Below are 23387 nucleotides of genomic sequence, written 5' to 3' on the forward strand. Positions count from 1 at the left end.
CCCCTCCATCTCAGGACTGGAGAACCTCCTTTTCAAATCCCTCTCATGTTTTGAATCTCTCTGCCTTCCTTCTCTGCCACCAACTAAAGAAAACTCTGCTTTTAAAGCTTTGGTGGCATTAGGTTAGGCCCAAGGAGTAATCTCACTTTCTTACAGTCTACTGTGCTATATAACATTCCTTATGACAGGAGTAATATCTCAGCCTATCTATAAGTTCCACACATAATCAATGAGGAGTTCATAATCAAGGATGAGTGTCATTGGGGTCATCCTAGGAATCTGCCTGTGACACTGAATTTTTGCAGGGAGCTTCGTTTCATCTACTTAACACACACAGGCCTCAGGCCTCAATAGCCAGCCCTGCTCAGGCTTATGAGACCCTGGGCACTTTGGAACATACTAGACCTTTTTCCTAACCCCCTCATGGACCATTCAGCTCCCCCTCCCCCTCCCTGCTCTGGCTTTCAGTTTCCTCTTCGTTTTTCATATCTGAGATTTTCCTTTTTTGTTTTTTGCTTTCAAGATTGGCAATATTTTAAAATATTTTTGTTACATTATAACCAATATGTTTAAGTGCTTGGAATGGTTGGGGTTTATCCTTCAGCAGTATGTCAGCCATATTTTCCAGAATTAGAGTGTTATTAAACTACATTCCAAGATTACAACATTCACTAAAGTCAGTGGATCCTTGGAGTTCTAACCCCAGTGAGGAGTAACTAGAGCTTTATGAATAATTAATGGTTAATCAACCTAAAAACTTAGTGATGTGTCAGAGCTAGGGGATAGTTTCCCTGTTAGCATTAACTCTGCTTACTGCGTCACTGGGAGGGCCAAGATGTATGAAAACCAATGAAAATAAACTGCAGTATCTTTCTGAGAACTAGACCTTGTCTAATAAAACAGTCAGATTAATGGGAAAAGACAGTTTCCTTAACTGGGTTATCTTGTCCAGTTACTTATTATTTTCAGATAGTTCATCATCATTAAATGCATAGTTATTCTGTTTTCATTTCAAATATGTGAGTAGTTTTCAAAATTGTTGTTGTGGTGCTTTTCTTCAGATGTGGCTGAGCAGTATTTTCAGGATAGCATGGCTAATCTCAAGGATGCTGAAGGGATGGAGAAAGCCAAGTTTCTTTCAATTCAAGATGATTACTGCCATTTCCTACAAGTCACTGGACAAGACGAGGTGAGTGAGTTTGGACCAGAGCTGACAGTTATTTACTCAGGCAACCCAGAGTAGAGTATAGGGCTATACTCTATACTCTGCCAGCCTTAAGCATCTACTGTGTACAAGGCATGTGCCAGGCTCCACGGGGAGAGGGATGCCTAAGGCCAGGCAGCCAGCTCCTGGATAGGCACTCTTGGGAAACAAAAAAATTATGAGAACCCAGATGCCATGTCCACCTGCAAAGTACCCTAAAGGACTAGAAAACTTGAGAGCCAGATGGACAGTCCCAGCTTATCATAGCCTGTGGTTGGAGCTGGCATAGAAGGTAGCAATTAGTGCGTCTTATTATCTTGGCTAATGAATGAAATTTGCATATCAAATAAGAACTGCACAGTGCAGAAGTTACGGCTGTCTGTCCATTGAACCATACAGGCAAGTTTTCCATGGCTTGTACAAATGGAACCAGATCAGAGTTTATAGTCAGTTAACTATCCCAAGGGTAGTTAAACCCTTGGAAACTTGTTCCATAATAAGCCTAACAGCTACCAGACGGCCACATGCTTGATTTATATAAATATATAAATATATCTGTATTTTCAACTCTAACCCATCAAAGTAAATCCTTGAGAGGAAAACGTTTTTATTTCCTCTGCTGTTCTGTAGACCTCCTGCCCAACAGCCCTCTCCTAACTCTTAATGCTTCACCCTTCTCTCAACTGATGTGAGCTTAAGGATAGGTTTTTAATCTAGATGTACCTATGTTCCTCAGGCCAAATAGGGCTACAGTAACCATAATAAATGGAGTTTCCATATTTTTCTGGATCACCCAGCCAAGTAGAGAGGGGTGTTCCAGGGGCCTCGGGTTCTAGAACATCGCTGGAAGCTCCGTGGAGAGCTCTCAGGGCAGAAGTCTGACAGGAAGTGTGCCCCCATCACGCCTCACCCCTTCTAGCTCATCGGTCGTCTTCGCCTCCAGAAGGCCCCTCAACTCCATCCATTGGTTGCCATCTCATCTCTGCCTGGACCACTCTAGCAAACCCTGGACGCCAGCTGCTCCTTCTACTCTTGCCCTTTTCTAATCTATTCTGAACAAGTAAACCATGGTGATCTTTTAAAAAAGCAAATCTGATCAGTGGACCTCTATTTTAAAATACTCCGTTGGTTTCTCAGTGCCCTTAAGAGAAGCTGGAATCCCGCATTGCCCACAATACCTTGCAAGATCTGAATTCTGCTGGCATTTCCAGTCTTATTTTGCCTCCTCCCCTGATGTGAGTTCCACAGTGGCCTTTTCTAATCTGCACTTGTTTCCTGCTCTTGGAAGGTTCTTCCTCATGGATCTCCTGGCTAATGCAGATCCATCCTTCAGGACTCACCAGCCTGTGTGATTCCTCTCCCTCACTAGATTCTCCCCACTGTTTTTCATCATAGAATCCAGTTTAATATAATTGTATAGCACAGTAATATATTACCGTTAACGGTGGCGCTTCCCAGGTGGCGCTAGTGGTAAAGAACCCACCTGCCAATGCAGGAGACATAAGAGATACGAGTTCCATCCCTGAGTCGGGAAGATCCCCTGGAGGAGGGCCTAGCAACCCACTCCAGTCTTCTTGCCTGGAGAATCCCATGGACAGAGGAGCCTGGTGGGCTGTAGTCCATGGGGTCACAGAGTCAGATGCGACTAAAGCGTTGTGGCACACACGCACACGTGGAAGTGAAAAAGTTCCTTTGGATCTGCGTTAAGATATTCTTCTAGTTGTGCTGCTCTGCCAGCAAGAACCCTCTCTAACTTCTTATTCCCTGTAAGAAAATCCAAACCCCTCGTTTGGAGGCCTGGAATGAAGGCCTCCACTGCAAGCCCAGCCTGTGACTCCTGCCTCGCCTCCCTCTGCTCCGCCTTCTGTTCTCTCTGCTGTAGTCGCATTGGTCCACTCACTGGCCCTGAACGTGCCGTGTGCTGCTCCCCCTACCGCTGTGTGCCCAGGTGCCCAAGCCTGCCCCCTAGCCCACCTGAATCCGGATTATGCGTCCCTTCGTGCCGTGTGCTTCTCCCCCTACCGCTGTGTGCCCAGGTGCCCAAGCCTGCCCCCTAGCCCACCTGAATCCGGATTATGCGTCCCTTCGTGCCGTGTGCTGCTCCCCCTACCGCTGTGTGCCCAGGTGCCCAAGCCTGCCCCCTAGCCCACCTGAATCCGGATTATGCGTCCCTTCGTGCCGTGTGCTTCTCCCCCTACCGCTGTGTGCCCAGGTGCCCAAGCCTGCCCCCTAGCCCACCTGAATCCGGATTATGCATCCCTTCGTGCCGTGTGCTGCTCCCCCTACCGCTGTGTGCCCAGGTGCCCAAGCCTGCCCCCTAGCCCACCTGAATCCGGATTATGCGTCCCTTCGTGCCGTGTGCTTCTCCCCCTACCGCTGTGTGCCCAGGTGCCCAAGCCTGCCCCCTAGCCCACCTGAATCCGGATTATGCGTCCCTTCGTGCCGTGTGCTTCTCCCCTACCGCTGTGTGCCCAGGTGCCCAAGCCTGCCCCCTAGCCCACCTGAATCCAGATTATGCGTCCCTTCTCCCCACTAAACTTGTCTAACTCGCAGAGACTGTCAGTCTCCATCTCCTCCACACTCGTGTCCATGTGGCGTCTTCTCCACTGCCATCTCGACTTGCACATCTATCTCCAGTTTCCCCAGTTAGAGGCTGTCAATGGCGTTGAGAGCATCCTTTAGGAAAAGGAGCTGGGCTCTTCTTTCCCCCATTGGCTCCTCCAAGTCTGACAACCAATTTTCATGGAAAAGCTGCCAAACCCAACACTTGCCTCATGGTCCCTGGGACACGACATGACAGGCTTCAGCATCAGAAAGACCCGAACCAAGGGGGGTCACACACTTCACAACTGACACAGCTTCTCTTCCCCAGCAGTGGCTTGTCTTTCCATCTGAGAAATTGTTTCTCTCTTATAAGTGCCTTTCCTGCGGTTCCCTGATCCCAACCCCAGCACCTAATTCATATTCTTGCCAATAAAATGAGTAAAGGCCTTGCCAATTCCTCTGTCTGGGGAGTGCTAGCAGGGTGCCTTTAGGGCTAAGCGGTGGGCGAGGCTTCTTCATGGTTTCTGCTTTGTTCAGCTCTTAAATTCGGCGTTTGTGTTCTCTAACTGTAATCATGCTCTCATGGAGGAGATGGTGGAAGAATTTCAGAGAAACATGGGAAGTCAACATGCAGGGCTTTCCCTCTGTATGTCTTAGTATCTGACTGAAGAGATTAATGCCAACCCATATTTTTTTTATTCCATGTTGGTATAAATAAGTCAGACAAACCAAACAAAACATCAAATCTATTTAACTTTTCACCATGTCAGAATGTTTGCTTTTCATTTCTTGAAGTATTTCTTGTGAGAAACAGAAAATCCTGGAATATATTCTGGATATTCTGTAAGTAGATAAATTGCCAGGAAACTATAGTTTTCACTTACATAAAAACATCACTGTGCCCAGAGAAAGAAGAGCCTGAAACTAAGAGGGATTAAAGCTGTTGGGACCCAGACCCCAGATCTGCCGCTGGTGGGCTGTCTGAGCGAGCTTCTCAATTGCCCTGTGCCTCGGTTTCCTCCTCTGTCAAACGAGGACTAAAATTGTCCTTATGGAAAGAGTGTGAGCTAAAGGAGCTCACACACATAAACCGTTTAGCACAGTTCTTGACATGTAAAGGACACAATGCATTTCATGTTAGTTTTTTTTCTTCCTACTCAACTAAACAGACTGGTTCCAAATTGGGAAAGGGGTACAGCAAGGCTGTATACTGTCACCCTGCTAATTTAACTTATATGCAGAGTACATCATGAGAAATGCCAGGCTGGATAAAGCACAAGCTGGAATCAAGATTGCTGGGAGAAATATCAATAACCTCAGATATGCAGATGACACCACCCTTATGGCAGAAAGTGAAGAAGAACTAAAGAGCCTCTTGATGAAAGTGAAAGAGGAGAGTGAAAAAGTTGGCTTAAAACTCAACATTCAGAAAACGAAGATCATGGCATCCAGTCCCACCACTTCATGGCAAATAGATGGGGAAACAGTGAGAGACTTATTTTGGGGGGGGCTCCAAAATCACTGCAGATGGTGACTGCAGCCATGAAATTAAAAGATGATTGCTCCTTGAAAGAAAAGCTATGACCAAACTCAGACAGCATATTAAGAAGCAGAGACATTATTTTGCCAACAAAGATCAATCTAGTCAGAGCTATAGTTTTTCCAGTAGTCAAGTATGGATGTGAGAGTTGGACTATAAAGAAAACTGAGCACTGAAGAATTGATGCTTTTGAACTATGGTGTTGGAGAAGACTCTTGAGAGTCCCTTGGACTGCAAGGAGATCCAACCAGTCAATCCTAAAGGAGATCAATCCTGAATATTCACTGGAAGGACTGATGCTGAAGCTGAAACTCCCATACTTTGAGCACCTGATGCAAAGAACGGACTCATTGGAAAAGACCCTGATGCTGGAAGGGATTGAGGGCAGGAGGAGAAGGGGACGACAGAGGATGAGATTGTTGGATGGCATCACCGACTCAATGGCCATGAGTTTGAGTAAACTCTGGGAGTTAGTGATGGACAGGGAGGCCTGGCATGCTGCAGTCCATGGGGTCGCGAAGAGTTGGACACAACTGAGCGACTGAACTGAACTCAACTCAACTAAAATTGGTTCTTGTAACATCTGAGGAGGCATTTTCTCCAGGGATCTTTTATGCATTCTCTCTTCAGAGTTCACACCATCCCCCTCCCCCCTGCCAACCTCTTCACCCCGTGAACATTATTTTCTGATTCCTATTTGAGAAGGAAAGCAGGCTTAACTCATGAGACATGCTACCCAAAATCATTCCCCTTAAAAGTGAAAATACATATCAGGCATATCAGTTACATCATTTTCTCAGGAGGCACTGGTACTGGCATTTTCTTTATCCAGCTTTGAACTTAAAAAAAAGATGATTTAGATTGGAGGATAATTGCTTTACAATATTGTGACGGATTTCGCCATAAATCAATATGAGTCGGCCACAGGTATACATGTGTCCCCCATCCTGGACCCCCTCCCACCTGCCTCCCCACCCCATCCCTCCGGGTTGTCCCAGAGCACAGCTTTGAGTGCCCTGCCTCATGCGTCACACTCTCACTGATCATCTGTTTCACACGTGGTAATATATATGTTTCAATGCTCTTCTCTCAAATCATCCCACCTTCTCCTTCTCCCACTGAGTCCAAAAGTCTGTTCTTTACGTCTGTGTCTCCTTTGCTGACCTGCACATAGGATCGTTGGTACCATCTTTCCAGGTTCCATATATATCTGTTAATATATGGTATTTGTCTTTCTGACTTACTTCACTGTGTATAATAGGCTCCAGTCTCATCCACCTCATTAGAACTGACTCAAATGTGTTCCTTTTTATGGCTGAGTAATATTCCATTGTGTATATGTACCATAACTTCCTTATCCATTCATCTGTCGATGGACATCTAGGTTTCTTCCACGTCCTAGCTATTGTAGATAGGGAGGCAATGAACATTTTTATTTAACCAGACTGCTTTTTACTCCTTTCGCAGAGAGCCACTTCAATCCTCAGAGAGTCCCTGGAGGCCAAAGTGGCAGTGTTCGGTGATTTCAGTCCTGAGGTGGCAGAGACATACCGGCTCCTGGGTGTGGCCGACCTGGCACAGGGGAACCAGACCGGGGCCCACAAGAAACTGAAGAAGGTAAAGCTGTAGCCCGACTAACTCGGAAAAAGTCCTCCTGCCCTTTCTGCCTCTGCACTGCACGCTTCTTAAATGAAACTATACAGGTGGCTTATTTAGGTTAGATGACATCAGTGTTGCAGTTGATCTCAGCTAACACTTTTTGGGGCAAAAGACATAGTAATCCTCTTGTGCACATAGATTTTTAAAATAAAGTATCAATTATTCTTTACCATGCACATAATTTTAAATTTGTAAATAATGTAACTCGTCAAGCTTGCTTTACTCTTTCTGTACCCTCAGTTTATAGAGGAGCTCTTCCACATGCTCCTCTAGTACTTATGTTTATTTCTTTTTAAATTGGAGTTTGTGTGGATGGCATAAGGTGCGGCTCTAATGTTATTTTCTTCCCAAATGGCTGCCCAGTTGTCCAGCACCATTTTATTAAAGAGTCCATCTGTGCTCCAGTGAGTTACAATAACACTTTCCTTATATAATACTACATTTCCACATGTACTTGAGTCTATTTCCAAATTTCTTTCTATTCTTCTTTTTCCTTTGTTTATTTGAATTCCAGTACCTCATTGCCTTAATTATAGAGATTTCATAGCATGGTATAGTATCTGGTAGGGTTAGACTCCCCTCATTGTTTTTTATAAACCCCTAGAATATCAGATTTTCTGAATATTCTGGCATGTTTATTTTTCCGCATGAATTTTGGTATCAACTTGTCTAGCTCCATTAAAATCTGGTGATATTTTCTGGAGAACTGTGTTACGTATAAGTGGGTCTTGGGAGGACTGATATCATTATGATGTTGAGTCGTTTCACCAGAGAGCAAGGGGCGTCTTTATCTGTGTTCCTGTCTCCTGTAGTCTCACTCAGGAACGTTTTAAAGTGTGCCTCATATAGACTCGTGCATTCTCACCAAATTGATTTCTAAGCATTTTATATTCTTTAATGCTATTATAAGTGGAGTTTAATCCACCATTGCGTATTTTGACTGGTTATTTTTGACATAGGTTTCTCTGTGTTAATTTTATGTTCTGCTAGCTTGCTTCTTTTCCTGTTTGAGTTAATTTGAGCACTGATTCTCTCAAGTTTTCCAGGTATACTATTACATCATCTGCAAACAGTTTACTTTCTGTTTTCCAAATTTTCTGCCTCTGATTGATTTATTTTTGTCTAATTGAATTGCCTCATACCTCTAGTACAATAATAAATAATGCTGGAATAATAGGCATTCTCGCCTCATTCCTGGTCTTAGTGGAAATGTCTCTAGTGATTCCTCATTTAATATATGCTGACTTTGGACTAAGATTGATATATTTTATTGTGGTTAGGAAGTATCCAAGAATTTCTATGTTTATGAGTATTTTTTTAATTAGAAATAATTGCTGGATCTTATTTTGATAAAATAATTAAGTTTGTCAGCATCAGTGGAGATAATGAGATGATTCTTCTTAGATCACTTAATATGGATGCATTTTATTATATCAAACCGACCTTGCATTCTTGGAATAAATCCACTTAGTCCTAATGAATTATTCTCAATGTGATATTGATTCTGTTTGCTAATATTTATATTTTGCAACTATTTTGTACCAATACTTGTAAGTGATATTTGTCTAAATATCAATGTTATTTTCCTTAAAATAATTTGGAAGTTTACCTTTATTGTCTATGTACTAAAGGAGTTTATACAACATTAAAACTATCTAGTTTTTGAAAGTTTGCACCACCTGTGAAACTCTTTAGGCATGGTGCTTTTAGTGGGGTGATTTCCTTGATAATTTCCTCTATTTCCTTTACAACCCTTTACAACAGTTGGTCTGTTGAAGCTTTCCTTTACAACAGTTGGTCTGTTGAAGCTTTCCTTTACGACAGTTGGTCTCTTGAAGCTTTCTGTTTCTAATGGGGTCACTTTGTTAAACTATGTTTTCCCAGCTATTTATCTATTTCACTTATATTCAGATTTATTTGCATAAAGATTTGCCAAATAGTCTCATGAACTTTTAAATTTTCCACCTTTTTAATAGTTATTTACCCATTTTAATTCTTAGTTGGTTTTTTTCACATTTTTTTCTTGACTGAGTTAGTGGTTTGTCTATTTTGTTAATTATTCTTAGAAATGGGATTTGAATTCCATGGATGAATTGCCTTCCTATTCTCTATTTCATTAATTTCTGATTTTATCTTTATTCTTTCTTTCCTTGTGAGTTATTTGTTTTACTCTGTTGGGATTTTTCCCACCTTTTTGAACTGGGACTTTAATTCATTTGACTTTTCATTTTTACTGATATAAGCACTGTAGGCTATCAATTATCCTCTTATTATTGCTTTAAATGCATTGATAAGTTCTGTCATGTTGTGTTTTCATTACATTAATTAGTTTTTAAAATGGTGAAAACCTATTTAAGTAAAATAATTGCCTAAATCAAAAGAATTAACTTTAGTTCTGAGCGAGCTATCCTTTAAGTCAAGACTTTTTCTCTTTCTGTGACTTCTGATTCTGCTGCAAAAGTCACCAGATTTGGTAACATGCATGTTGCCTGTTTTGTAATGAGATAATATATGTTCATTATCAGTCTACAATAGTTATCAGATATCTTCTATGGGCCAATTACTGTGGTAGGCAGAATGGGAAAGACAATCAATAGCCAAGAAAAATATGCTTCTTGTCTTTGTGAGACTTTCTAGTCTAGCCAGGAAGATATATTATACCAATCAATTTAGAGAATTTAAACATGACGCAGATGCCAAAGACGTTATGGTGAGGGAAAGGTGAGAAAGGAAGTTGAGGGTGGCAGTTGCTCTGGGTTTCTCCAACCCCCACTTTTAAGCTAATGCTTATTGAGTGACTGTTATGTCCCCAGCACTAAGTTAAACGGTTTATATCTGTTAATTTATATAAGCCTTATAGTAACCCTAAGATGTGGATACCTCTGCTCTCTGTTTTCACAGAGAGGGAAACTGAGGCTGAAAGGATGTGTCTAGGCCTGGACTGCAAAGCTGGGAGCCATCAGAGTGGGGATTTAGCCCCAGGCAGCCTGTACTATGCCGTCTACTCTACACTATCATCACTTTCCCTTCGTGGGCTTCCAAATAAGATTCTGTTTGAATAGGTGCTTCTTGTGCTTAGAGAAAGTTTGGAAACCAGTGGCAAAGTACAGAGAATGCCAAGATCAAGATAAGTAGGAGCCTTTGGGTTGCCACTGACAATATAACTCAAATTAGCTCAGGTATAAAGAAGCATCTGTTGTCTCATGGTTTCCAAGGAAGCTCTGACAGGTGTATGGTTAGCAGGGCAAAGACCCAGTGGAGCCTCAAGAGAGTCAAGGCCAGACTCAAGTGCCACCAGGGCTCTCTCTGCCCAGGAACCCTGCCTGCCTCTCTGCACCTCCTTCTCCTCCTCTCTCATGGAGGCATCTCCCCTGCCAGCGGGGGATGGCGGCCAGCCCTCCAGAGCTTTACTTCCAGCCCCCACTGCCATTTCTCAGTCAGAGCTTGGAGTTCTCAGGCAAAGACTGAGAGGCCTGGCTTGGAACCAGTGCCCACCCTTGACCAATCACCTGAGGCCAGGGGTGTGGTGCGGTGTAAGACAATGGTGCCTTTCAGGCCCCTGGGTGGCCCACAGTGGAGGGGGTGCAAAAATCACTATCTTTTGATCAGACAACCTGGAACAGGGTCACTAGAGCCCCTCCCTATGTGGGGGCATGTGCACCGAGTATAGTAGGCTTGCCACAGCCCCTACCCTTAAGAGAGTCGAGGCGAGTGAAGGAATTGCAGACTGTAATCCCCTAACTCTGATATTATGTGCTCAGTTCTGTGCTACATGTTCATACTATGATCAGTGGGAGAGGGGATTAGAGAAGGTAGCCAGATAAAGTGAAAGTGAAGTCGCTCAGTCGTGTCCGACTCTTTGCGACCCCATGGACTGTAACCTACCAGGCTCCTTCATCCATGGAATTTTCCAGGCAAGAGTACTGCAGTGGGTTGCCATTTCCTTCTCCAGGGGATCTTCCCGACCCAGGGATTGAACCAGGGTCTCCCGCATTGCAGGCAGACGCTTTACCATCTGAGCCACCAGGGAAGCCCAGATAAGTAGTCCTGAAAAAGAGCATTGCTGAGCAGAGAAAGGACTCCCACATCAGAAATGAGGTGGAAGAGGAGACTCAGGGGCAAGATAGTGACACCTGTTTAAGAAGCTGTTTCTGTGTGGCCCCTAAGTTAAAAATGGCTTTTACAGATGATTATAAAATCTGTAATCATTTCACAGGTGATCATAAGTTGATTTGATGGTAGAGAACACTGACTTTAAACCCCAGCTAAGTGAAAATTTGTGCTTTTGCTTCAGTCGTGTCCAGCTCTTTGCGACCCCATGGACTGTAGCCCACTAGGCTCCTCTGTCCACGGGATTCTCCAGGCAAAGATATTGGAATGGGTTGCCCTTTCCTCCTCCAGGTGAAATTTTATCCCCCTGCAAAAAAAAAAAAAAAACCCATTATTTTCATTAGTAGAACTAGATTACCAAAAATAATGTACTTATTATTATTATACCTTAAATTTTGCCTACAAAAGTTTGTTCCCTCTCTTATGAGGTAAGTACCTACATAGTAGCTCAATTTATATCCCTTGGCCCAAAAAACCTACAATACTTACCACCTGTCCTTTGCAGAAAAAAATTTCTGAACCCGGCTCTAACATCTGGGAGCCACTGAGGGAATTTTAAGCAGGGCACAATCGCTCTATATTTGTTTTTTGGATTTTTTTTTTAATCACTGTGAGGACAGTGTTGGAAATGGAATGGGGTGGCCCAAGAATTAAGGCAAGAGGCCTCCGTCGTCTCATCTGTAAAATAGAGATAACAGCAACACGGGGCCCAACTTCCCTCCCACGGTTGTTCTGAGGTGGGGATGCGGTGAGGCCAGCGGGGCTGCTCCAGTCAGGGCCTGGCCCAGCCGGGTGCAGAACACAGGAAGCCCAAGGGCCCAGGCGGAGCTGTTCCGGCCGAGGCGTCACCCTCCCTGCAGGAGTCTCCTCCGCTCCCGCTTCCTTATTTCTCCCCGGAGCAGTGAAGATGAGATAGAGAACACCTCTGCCAAGGGTTCAGCTCGGTCAACTCCAGGCAGGGGAGAGGACCCAGGAGTGCTGGAAGGCAACAGAAGTCAGCGGACGAGCAGGAATTTGAATTGAGGCCACGCAAGCCTTCATGTCGCCTTGCTGACTCCAGGAGGGCTGCTTTGATTCCATTACTGACCACACACTGGGGCCCAGGCTTGCTGCCGCTAGGGCAGCTCATGCATCACTTCCAAACCTCACAGCAGCCCCCCAGGTCAGACCTGACTAGCTGTGATTTACAAGCAAGGGGCCTGAGGCTCTTAGAAGTTAAGTAAATTGTCTGTGGGCAAGTTACCATTAAGCAAAGCCCACATTTTCCTCAATGCCACTGGTTTGCCAAGCGTTGGTCTTAAACCCCCTGCATCAGGGTCATCTTCTGAAGCAGAATCTGGGGCAAAGCACAAGGGGCCCAGGGACCTGCAGTTTAGCTTAAGTTGAGAATCACTGCTCCGTGCTCAGGCTCAGCTGGAAATCAGCTCAGCTTCAGGAAACTCCAGGCTTCATCACTCCCAGAGTCTGCAGTGGCAGTTGGTGACGTGTTTTCCGTTTGACCTCATTAACCATCAGTCCTGAATACAATGACTGACATTTTAAAGCTATCTGCCACTTGCCAGAGTCAGAGAGGAAAGGGCAGAAACAGGTGTCTGCAGGTTGTGCTGGCTGTGGCACACACCGCCCTCATTTCCATTCTCACCCACCTGAGGACAGGACTGGTCGCTCCGCGAACACCAGGGCACACACAGGCTTTGCTGAGCTGGACTCTTCTCAGATGCCATCTTGAGCGCAGAGCTCTGTGGAGCCAGCACAGCTCTCTAAAGCTCCTGGCCCAGTGTTCCTCGTATTTTCAGCACCACAACAGCTGCCTCCCCCGAGTTGTCAGCTCTGGAGCAGGAGGCCACTGACTCCATTTTCAGACGTGCCCGCCTCTGCTGAAGGCCCAGGCGTGGCCCTGTGCACGCGGAGAACAGGAAGGCACAGGAAGCAGAGCCGACGGCAGGAGTGTTTCTGAGACAAAGCCGTGTTGTCCACCTTTCCTTTAGAGACATCTGCAGGGGAGCACTCTGGTGGCTCCAGATGGAAATTTCCACCACAAAACTCACGTTTTTCTACATGGTGACCTAGATTTTCACCCAGGGGAAAGGCTGCAAACGGGATTCACAGAGACTGTTTCCTAGGCCAGGAGCATCTCCGGACTAACCCCGGGCCCAGTACTGTGTGCAGATTGGGTCCCATGGCAACCTGGTCTCCCTGCTAGGTACTGTCACCATCAGGGTTCCGCCCACCACCTGATGACTTTATAGATGTGGACATTAAACATTTTCCATGAAATAACGATTTTGTGTGACCTCTCTCTCCAAGAAATTCAAAGCCCACCGTGATGAATCATCTGAAGAAGGGAAAGGAAATGTTTCTTATTCATAGCTTGTATGTGAGAAAGCCCATCCTGGACAGGTCTTATGTGGTCACAGGTCAAGCCTCTATTAGAACAGACCGTCAGGTCCTTGCTGTTTCTCCATCCTGCCAAACACACAGAGCCTTCTGCATGGTTCACGTCCTGTCATTCCACCAGCGGCCCACCTAGTTTCACTTTCCCTTCAGCTTTTGTGGTGGTTTCCTCATTGCCCTGGATACTGGACCATCCAGAGCCTAGTTTGGAGTCCCTGTAGAGCCCCGTATTAGCCCATTCTGCTTTCATGAGTAGAGTCTGATTCGTCCTTGATCCCTTAATCCTGATTTTTCTAATCATCTTTGACTAACCCACTGTTGAGCTGCAGCAGTCCAGTTCAGATCCCTTCTGAAAGAAAAGAGGGTCATACTGACATTGATTTCATATACAGAATCCTGTTCTTGTTTTGAGAAGTGTGCTTAAAATCACTTGAAGCACTCATTAGTTACTGGAGATGTTTGTAGATTGGTTGATAGAGTATAAGAATGGGAGGTGGTGGTTAAAGTGGTCAAGGGCTTAACCTTTTGTGGGGAAACTGTGGAGCCTCCTTTGCCTGATACAGGCTGGGTGGGAATCAGAACCCAGATCTCCTGGTCACAGGCTGCCCTACATCGTCAGCTGCCAGGCAGAGCTCCTCTCGAGGTCAGCCCCGTAACTGTAGCAGTCTAGACACAGCCTCCATCTTCCCTGTCCCTTTGAAAACATGTATAAGCTCTGAACACAGACTGCCCAGGACAAGGCGACATTTGCTGTGCAAAGTTGCTCTAATATGGGAATGCTTACCGCGGCTTGTGGTGGATGCGTGATGTCTCAGACCTTCCTAAATTGGCATCACGGTCTGGAGGGTACAGGACTGGATCTGGATGGACCATCCTGGCCTGAGAGCTGCTGGGGCTTGTCAAAACCTCACCAGATGCAGGAGAACTGTGGGTTTACGGGAGGACAGCCAGGAATGGAGAGAAAGGCAAAAATCTACCACATAAATCCACTGTGACCTTAAACAAGTGGAAAGAGGGAGCGCCAGAAGTGTTACCGCACTCCGGAAGGGCGGGGCGGGACAGCTGAGCTCCACGTCACGGGGGAGCCCGGCCACGAGAAAGCAGTTTGGAAAACTTCGTTTTAAAAGGCAGCTGGATTTCTTGCTCTCTGTGGCTCAGAAATAGGCGGCCCCAGCTTTTCTACCAGCAGCTGGCCGTCCCCTTGTAAGGAAAGCTGGAGCCTGTCTGTGGGCGCGCGGCAAGCCCGCTGACGCCCGCATTCTCTGCATGTTTGTGTTGCAGTCGTCCTGGAGAAGGATGGTGGTAGCTGGCTCCGAGACACTGGCCAGGGGCTGGAGCAGAGTCATGGGGGAGTCGAGGGATGTCAATAAGCATGTAGAACCCACGGCCCTGGGCACCTCGGAGGTGAGGAGTGAGGGAGGCAGCAGGGAGAACAGGATGCCGAGGGGGCGCCCCGACGCTCAGGGAGGGCTGCTCCTCGGCCGCTGTCCAGGGCAGCCGGGGAGCGCAGGCCTTGCCTCCCTTCTGTTCTTCCTCCTCTCCTGTCCCCTTGTCCCAGGGGCCCTGGCCCCGCTCCATCTGTGTTCTCTCATGGGAGGCTTCCTACCCATCTGTGCAGCAACCCACAGGTCTCTGACTCATTGGCCTTCCAAGGAAGGGAGTGTGTCTGAGAGTGTGTGTGTGTGTCTGAGTGTGTGTGTGTGTGAGAGAGAGAGAGGGGAGCAGGGTATGCTGCCTCAGACTCTTGCCGCTCCTTCTGCCCGGAACCCCACCACCACCTCCCTGCCCCCTACCTGACCCTCTTTATATGGCTGACTCCCCATCCTGCACCTCAGAAAGGCCTTCACTGACCCAAGCCTCCTCTACCACTACTGACCTCTCCCCCACCTTACTCTTTCATAGCCCGCATCCTTTATTCTCTACCATATCTCTTATGAGCAGCCATGCCGTGTTTGTTTACACATTTTTAAATACCTGGCTCCCGCACAACACTGGAAACCCCCTCCGCTGCTCCAACCCCGAGATGGCAAGTGCTGAGCATACACCCGCGAGAATGTGTAGCTGCAGCGGAAGACACAGGTCCAGAGGGTAAGGCTGGTGTCTGAGGGGCTGGGGAGGCCTGCCCCGCCCACACGTGACCCTGTTTTTATAGGGAAATGCTCTCTGAGGAGCTGTGTCTCGGCTTGTCCTTTCATTTCCCCACGTTCATCATTTAAGGAATCATTTCTGCTTGCCTTGGGAAGCTTAGTAAATGAAAGCATAACTGTGTTTTTCTAAACATTTAAGGCATTTCATACTTCCACATATTTTAACTTCCGATGTCTTCTTTTCTTCTTAATACTAACCTTGAGAACTGACATAAAAAGAGCAGCACAGTTCATGTGTTCCTGGGTAATCTCTCCTCCACATACTCTAGCATCAGATAATACGTGTAAAGAAGAGCAGTGATTTCAGATTCTGAGCATTAGTCTTTTAAAATATTTTACCTTTCTCAGGCTTTGTTTTTCATTTCAAGTAAAGACAAAATACATGTGCTCGCTTGAAAGTTTGGCACAGACCCTTCCCAGGCAAGAAAAGTATGTCTTTCTCCATTTTCCGTCATTGAGTCTCGTACCTTGCAACTGAGATGGCTCCTTAACTGCAGCCCTAGCTGCACCGCCTCTCTTATTACAAAGGATATGTCCCAGCAGCACTTCTGTTGTCAGAAATTTCCCAATAGAAATGATGTGGTTTCAGAACTTAAGACTGGAGGTTGAGGGAGAAAAGGAGAGATCAGGCCACTTCTGCAGAGGAACTGCCATGAAAATAAGTGGCCCTTAGTTCTGATTGCAGATTGTCAGAGATCCCCCCAAATCAGAAAATACGCTCCTTTGTGGGTTCAGGTCTTTAACTGTTGTAGTTTTCTAAAGCCAGAGTAGACTGAGTCGGCTAACCTCTGTGCCGAAGCTGCCGCTGAGCCACCCGTGTGTCCATACAGGGAAGGGTACTGGCTGGGGGGCTCGGAGGTGGGCCAGAGCAGGCAAGTCAGTGCCCCCAATCCCAGATTCCTTGGCCTCTGGGCTCCTTAGAAACCTAACTTTCAAAACTCAAAGTCGTGTCAAATGTAATTTTTAAGGTTCTCACCAAATGCTCAAGATTGTGTCTAACTCCCCTGGCCTTATGGATGCCCCTAAAAGAAAGTGGCCCCTAGGGGACACAATTCTGCTGCTGAGCCCCCGGATTATGATGGAGGAGGTTTGTGACACCACATCCACATGGAGCTTCCTCACCAGACGTCTCAGCAGCTGACGTGTCACTGGGGCCCTGTGGTCTAAACACATCTTACAGACCCATATAAGAACTTCATAAGTGGATCTGTTATTCAACCTATTTAGTCATTCATTAATTTAGCAAATACTGCATCTACTTAGGCACCGAGGACTGTACAAGGCCCTGGGACACAAAGGTGAGCAAGACAGACACGGCCCCTTTGGTGACAGCTCATAGACTAGTGTGAAGCTCAAGTCCCCTTCTGCCTTCCTGAAGCAGGAAAGGTCTTTCGTATTTAGGGAACAATGAAAACACAAATGACTTCTCCCAGTCCCTGCAGATAAAATCAAGAGAACACAAGCGATATATGGCTTCCTAAAACTCATCTGGAACCTCAAAAATTTGGGGGGTTTTGTCCATTTAAAAATGACAAACACCCTTTGGAGGCTGATTTCAGATCAGAGTGTACTGGACTCCTTGGGAGAACTGGGAGAGTACAGAATACCTTTACTGGTGGAGAATGTTCTGTTGAGGCCTGAGGAGTTCTTTACTTGGTTCAGTGAGATATTTACAATGTCGACTGAATCTCTGTCAATATTTTTAACAAAAGAATTGAAAAACTTACCTCACACAAAAATGTTTCAGCAAATTTAGCTAGGTGCCACGGAACACTGAAAAATTCAATTGATGTTTCTAGATAAAAATATATAGCTAATTACATATATATATAAATATATATGTACATATGTCTATGGCTATGTAAGATGTTTTCTAGTTAAAGTCAGTAATGGATTATTTTACTTAAGAAACGTCAGCTGTCAGAGCCCGCTTCAGCTGCTGGATGAACCAGCCTTCCCTGTCTGTCCTGGCGTGTCCTCCCGGGCACTGTCATCACAAAAGAGACTGGGGCTGAGGGTCTGTGTCCCTGCTAGTTGCCATCCTTTTACACCTCTTCCCTCTTCAGCTGGAGTTTTGGGCAAATCTCATTAGTGAGTGCGTGAAAGTGAAAGTCGCTCAGTCGTGTCCGACTCTTTGTGACCCCATGGCCTATACAGTCCATGGAATTCTTCAGGCCAGAATACTGGGGTGGGTAGCCTTTCCCTTCTTCAGGGGACCTTTCCAACCCAGGGATTGAACCCAGGTTTCCCGCATTGCAGGCGGATTCTTTACCAGCTGAGCCACAAGGGAAGCCCATTAGCGAGTATAAACAGACTAAAAATGAAGCCTATTAACACCAAAAAGAAGAGAGTCTTGACTCCTGGGACTTAGGGGGTAGGACGGGATGGGCTCACCTCTCTCTGGTCTTGCTTACTGGAAAGGGTCACTTTACCCAACCATGGCCCTCTCTCCTAACGCCACTCTCTCTACACAACACCCCAGAGAAAATGAGCCGCAGGCTCTGGGACAGAGCTAGTAGAACCAGTGAGAATCGCCTCTGTGCTGTCAGCTGCCATGTTCTTCCAGGAATCGTGAATATTCAGCTAATAGTATCTTCCTCCCTAGAGAACGGGAGACCAGGGAGAAGAAACCTCAATAACCAAAGGAGAATGGGAATTCCTCCTGAGTTTTAGATTTTGGAGGCCTCCTCTTAAAGCAGACCAACCTGAGACCTCAGGTTCTCTCAAATAATCGTTATAAAGTGTGTCAGTAAAATTCTAATGTTTCAGTGAATGGGTTAACATTCATGTTAACATCAGCCCGTCTCAAAATGAGCTGCATCTGAGGCACTCATACATATATAAACAGGGAAGTTTGCAAGGGGCTTAAAATTCAACCTGATCTTTTACACTGAGTGAAGGTATTCTGGCCAGGTAGGAGGAAATGAAGTCCCGTCTGGTAAGACGCGCTCGCCCCCGCCCGGACGAGGGAGAACGCTCTTGCTTCTCATCCGCCGTCCCTGTGAGCTTCCTCTGCGGCCCCGGCCCGGCCCCGGCCCCGGTGGCGAGTACCCAGGCTTCCAGTAGCCGTCAGTCAAACGGGAAGGAGAGCTGGAAGAAATTACAGCGTGTCCCCATCTCCTTCCCCTCAAAGCAACACAGAACTTTCTCAAGGTTCCTAAGTTTCCAAGGTCACAGCCATCTCCGTGTGAATTAAAGCAGGGTTAGCTCAGTTCCAGGGAATGAGCCGCACGTTGCCTAGACTGGGTCAGGGCCTCCGTGCAGACTGAGAAAATGTGAGGCTTGCTGCTCGGGAGAGCTGGGGTCCTTGCCTTTATGGAATTTGGATTATATACGAAATAGAATAACAGGGAAATGTGTACTCCATTTTGGTGTTATATAATTCAGCTAAGAAATAGGGAATATTTTCTGTTATTTAAAAAGCCATATTTTCATCTAATAATATTCCTTTCCTCCAAAAGACAACCGCATTCTCAGATTCCAGAACCACACTCTCAATTGCTCAGATTGAACCAAACTTTCACATGGGCTTGCTGTTTTCCACAGCTCATAAAAACAAAGCCTTTTGGTTGCCTGCATTTTAATTTTCAAAGCCCTAAAAAATTCTGATTGACCCATAAGAATGAATACAGTCTTTAGTATGGAGTCTCCAAATCCTCACACTTTTTTTTGGCTCAAACTATTACCATGTAAAAAGAAATTCAGTCTTTTAAAAATATATTATGAAATATTTCAGATATAAGAAAAAGTATGAATAATATGACAAGCACTTCTGCATTTACTGTTCAGTGTAAGAAATAAAACATGACCTATACAGCTGAAGCCCATGCCCCACTCCATTTCCAAATAACTACTATCCTGAAATAGATATCATTTCATCTTTATTATTTTAGTATAGTTTTGTTTTACATTCAAATATGCACACACATATTACACGCATTCATCTGCAATTTGCTTTTTCCTCTCTAGAATCATGAGATTCGTCTGTGTGGATAGATACATACGTCAAAAATTTATATGATGTCATTTGTAAACAATATACATATATCACAGTTTACTTATCCACTACTAAATATTCCCAAATCATTCTATAAAATATTCCCAAATTGGTTGTACCAAATTTAGTGCCCACTGTCAATATATAAAAGAATTCTTGTTGCCTCATATTTTTACAAAGCTTGGTGTTATCATCAGACTATAATTTTTTGCAATCTGTTAGAAGTTTTCATTTGCATTACTGGTTACTAGTGAGCTTAGCTGTGTTTATTAGGCAGTCTGTTTTCAACTTCTTTGAATAATCCGTTTATATCTTTTGATCATTTTGCTATTAGTAGCTTTTTTTTCTCATTACCTTATAAGAGTTCATTATGTATCCTGAATGTTAATCCTTGTTCAGTTTTGTGCAAATATTTTCCCTCAGTCTGGTTTGTCTGTACCTTGCCTAGGGTACATTTTGGAGCACAGATGTTTTGAATTTTAATGTAGTTAAATTTCATCAGCCTTTTACTTTTGATGTGTCTGGATCTTGTCTAAGAAATACCTCCCTACCTCAAGATCATAAAAAGATATCCTTCAATATTTTCATCTGTAAGTTTCAGGTTTTCATTTTACAGTTAGTTCCCAAAACTATCTGGAGTTAATTTTTCAGTTTGATATGGGGTAGGAGTCCATTTCCTTCAATTTGGAAAACCCACTGGTTTCATAGTTCCATTTACTGACTAGTTCAGCTCTTCCTTACGGACTCTTCAGGGCCACTTCTGTCATCTATCAGGTGTTAGATTCTACCATGTTTTGTTGATTTATCTGGATGAAAACCACTGTCTCTTAATTACTAAAGTTTTTTAAAAGGTCATGGCATTCAGCAAAGCAAGTCCCTCCATGTCATTCTTCAATATTATTTTGACCATTTTGGGCAAAACTCTCATCTCTGTTGAGCAGGACAGTAGGGAGAAATCAGGACAGAACCACTCCTGCATAATATACAGCTGAATATTTAACTCCTAAACAAATCAGCTTCTAAGAAATTGCTGTGTATAATGAATATAGAAAGCTCATATAAAGCATTTGTTTACAAAAAAGCAAAAACATTTTAAAAGCTTTTCTGAGCTGTAGCAAAGGTCATTTAAAATTAGAAACCCTTCCTCTGGTCCATAGCAATGTGCTTGCCTATATTTTCTAAAAATACAACTTTTAAACATAGTTTTGCATACAGATAGTCACAGTAGGGCCTCCCTGGTAGCTCAGCTGGTAAAGAATCCACCTGCAATGCAGGAGACCCCGGTTAGATTCCTGGGTTAGGAAGATCCCCTGGAGAAGGGATAGGCTACCCACTCCAGGATTCTTGGGCTTCCCTGGTGGCTCAGACAGTAAAGAATCTGTCTGCAATGCAGGAGACCTGGGTTTGATCCCTGGGTTGGGACGATCCCTTGGAGGAGGGCATGGCAACCCACTCCAGTATTCTTGCCTGGAAAATCCCCATGGACAGAGAAGCCTGGCAGGTTACATACAATCCATGGGGTCGCAGAGAGTCAGACATGACTGAGGGACTAAGCACAGCACAGAACAGTCACAGTGAGTTCTATAGAACAGTACTAAAACTGTGCATATGTTGCCTAGATCCCTCAGAGAATCCCACCCTCCCCCCCAGTTTTGTTATTGGAGTATAGCTGCTTTACAATGTTGTGTTAGATTCTGCTATACAACAAAGTGAATCAATTACACAGAATATCTACATCGAAGGTCAGACTGTTCCTGGGAGAAACCTTGCTGCTGCTGCTGCTGCTAAGTCGCTTCAGTCGTGTCCGACTCTGTGTGACCCCAGAGACGGCAGCCCACCCCTGTCCCTGGGATTCTCCAGGCAAGAATACTGGAGTGGGTTGCCATTTCCTTCTGCAATGCATGAAAGTGAAAAGTGAAAGTGAAGCCGTGTCCGACTCTTCACAACCCCATGGACTGCAGCCTACCAGGCTCCTCCGTCCATAGGATTTTCCAGGCAAGAACACTGGAGTGGGGTGCCATTGCCTGAAACCTTGAGAATGCACTAATTCCTTCATAGCAAGGGTCTGTGAATGAGGTATTCTTTCTCTCATTCAAGGGAAACTTGATTTTCCTGAAAAATGCTCTCAGTGACATTCTCATAACCTCACGATTACTACTTGGTGTTCTGCAGTGTCTTCAGATCCAGACCCTCTTATATGGACCCCAGGACAAGAGGACTCTGGCCACCCAGCAAACCATGGACATCCTGTCCAAGTGAGTTAACCTCCCCCGACACTGTTTACTTTGCCGTCAGAATCTCAGAGGAAGCTGGTTCTGTAAGGTTCAGTGGAACTTTCCATGGAAAGGACAGTCTACTGACTGTCTTCCCATTACTCATAAACTATGCAAGCCCAGTTCCTTTGAACACTCAATTGTAAAATATCTTCTTGCCCGATATCAGGAAGAAATAAGCTCTCGGAGAACGTCAGAAGCACAGGCTGGGGTTCATCCTCTTGCAGACCGGCTGCCTGCTGGTCATGTCACCTGCTGGAGGCCGAGGGCACACGGTCCTACGCGGCCTGCGGGCGCTTTGACCTCACCCGGGCGCCGGCCTTCTGGCCTGGACCGCGCAGAGCCCGGTCGCGGGCGGGACCGGCTGGCCAGGGGCGCCGTGGCAGACCCTGCCGGCAGGGGCCGCTGTCTCAGGCGCCGCCAGCTCCGGGACGGGCCGGCAGGGGCCGCCGCTCAGGCCCCGCCCTCAGGGCCGGGCCCCTTAAGTCGCTGAGGGTCCGCTGTGCCCGCTTGGCGAGCATGGCAGCGGGAATCAAAAACGGGAGGAGAAACGCTGGGTTTTCCGCTCCTGCGGAGCCCCCTCTCCTTTGCCTGCCCTCCTGGAGCTCCCTCGGAAGTGCAGCTCAGCACGTGCCAGGCTGGTCTTCGCCGCCGCCGACCTGCGCCAGGCACGAGGAAGCCGGGGCCGCCACACTGACCCCTCTGCTTCTCCGCAGGGCCCCCGAGGTGCCCGCGAGGCCGCGGCCGACCCCCGGAGCCAAGGCGGCCTTCTGCGCCGGCGCGAGGCCGCACAGCGTGCCTGGGCGCGCCAGGCCCAGCGCCGCCGACTGAGCCCGCCCCGCCGCCCCCGGGGTGCGCCCACCTGGGTGCGCCCCCCAGGTGCGCCGCACATCTCTCCTTCCGGAACGGGGCCTTCGACAGCCGCTGCTCCGGTTTCTAGGCCGACTGTGTGCTCCGGATGCAAAGCCACCCCACACCTCCCGTGGGCCCCATGTGGACATTGGTGCCCCTCCTGGTGACCTGCCCTTCTATAAAGCATTTTTCTTTCTGCTACCTTAGTGGTTTCTTCTGGCCGACAAGAGTTACCATCAGCACTGCTGCGGCTGCAGGCTTCGCTCCCTCACCATCTGATTGTGTATGGGGTGTACAGCCCCTTGTGCAGGGTCTGGAGTCAGATTTGGAGCAGGAAGATTGTGGGCAAAAAGCTCTTTCTTATAGGAAGGTAATAGGGGTTGAGAATAAAATGCTAATAAAAAGAAACTTGGGAGTGTTGCGATCAGTATGTGTTTGTGAAATGAAGCTGCCCCAGAGCTCCTGGGAGCCTAGGAAGGGGCCCCGAGGAAGCGTCTCCTCCCTGGTGCAGCCCACCACTCACTGAATTTGGCGGACCACCACGGGGTGCTAAGAACCGAGGACACGATAAACGGGACACTGTCCCCATCTCTCAGAGCGTGCCACCCGACAGGGGCACGGGTCACTGACACACATTACGGTGGAGCTGATTGAATGACAGCAGAGG

General features: G+C 46.3%; 1 protein-coding gene across 18 annotated transcripts in view; it reads left to right on the plus strand.

Moving 5' to 3' along the window:
* TTC23 (tetratricopeptide repeat domain 23) overlaps window positions 1-23128 on the plus strand; it is a 164968-nt gene extending 141840 nt beyond the window's left edge. For 10 of the 18 annotated variants that reach the window (XM_069559240.1, XM_069559242.1, XM_069559233.1 and 7 more), the window contains 4 exons: window positions 1062-1189; window positions 6756-6905; window positions 21768-21850; window positions 22585-23128. In XM_069559240.1, coding sequence (XP_069415341.1) covers window positions 1062-1189; window positions 6756-6905; window positions 21768-21850; window positions 22585-22699 — 476 coding nt within the window. In that variant the 3' untranslated portion in view covers window positions 22700-23128. Of the gene's footprint in view, window positions 1-1061; window positions 1190-6755; window positions 6906-14732; window positions 15323-21767; window positions 21851-22584 lie in introns of those variants that run through there. The other 8 variants (XM_069559229.1, XM_069559228.1, XM_069559243.1 and 5 more) reach the window with 2 other exon arrangements.
* The last annotated feature ends 259 nt before the right edge of the window (window positions 23129-23387 follow it).

This window comes from Ovis canadensis, chromosome 18 (genome assembly GCF_042477335.2).
Source record: "Ovis canadensis isolate MfBH-ARS-UI-01 breed Bighorn chromosome 18, ARS-UI_OviCan_v2, whole genome shotgun sequence".
Lineage (NCBI taxonomy): Eukaryota > Metazoa > Chordata > Mammalia > Artiodactyla > Bovidae > Ovis > Ovis canadensis.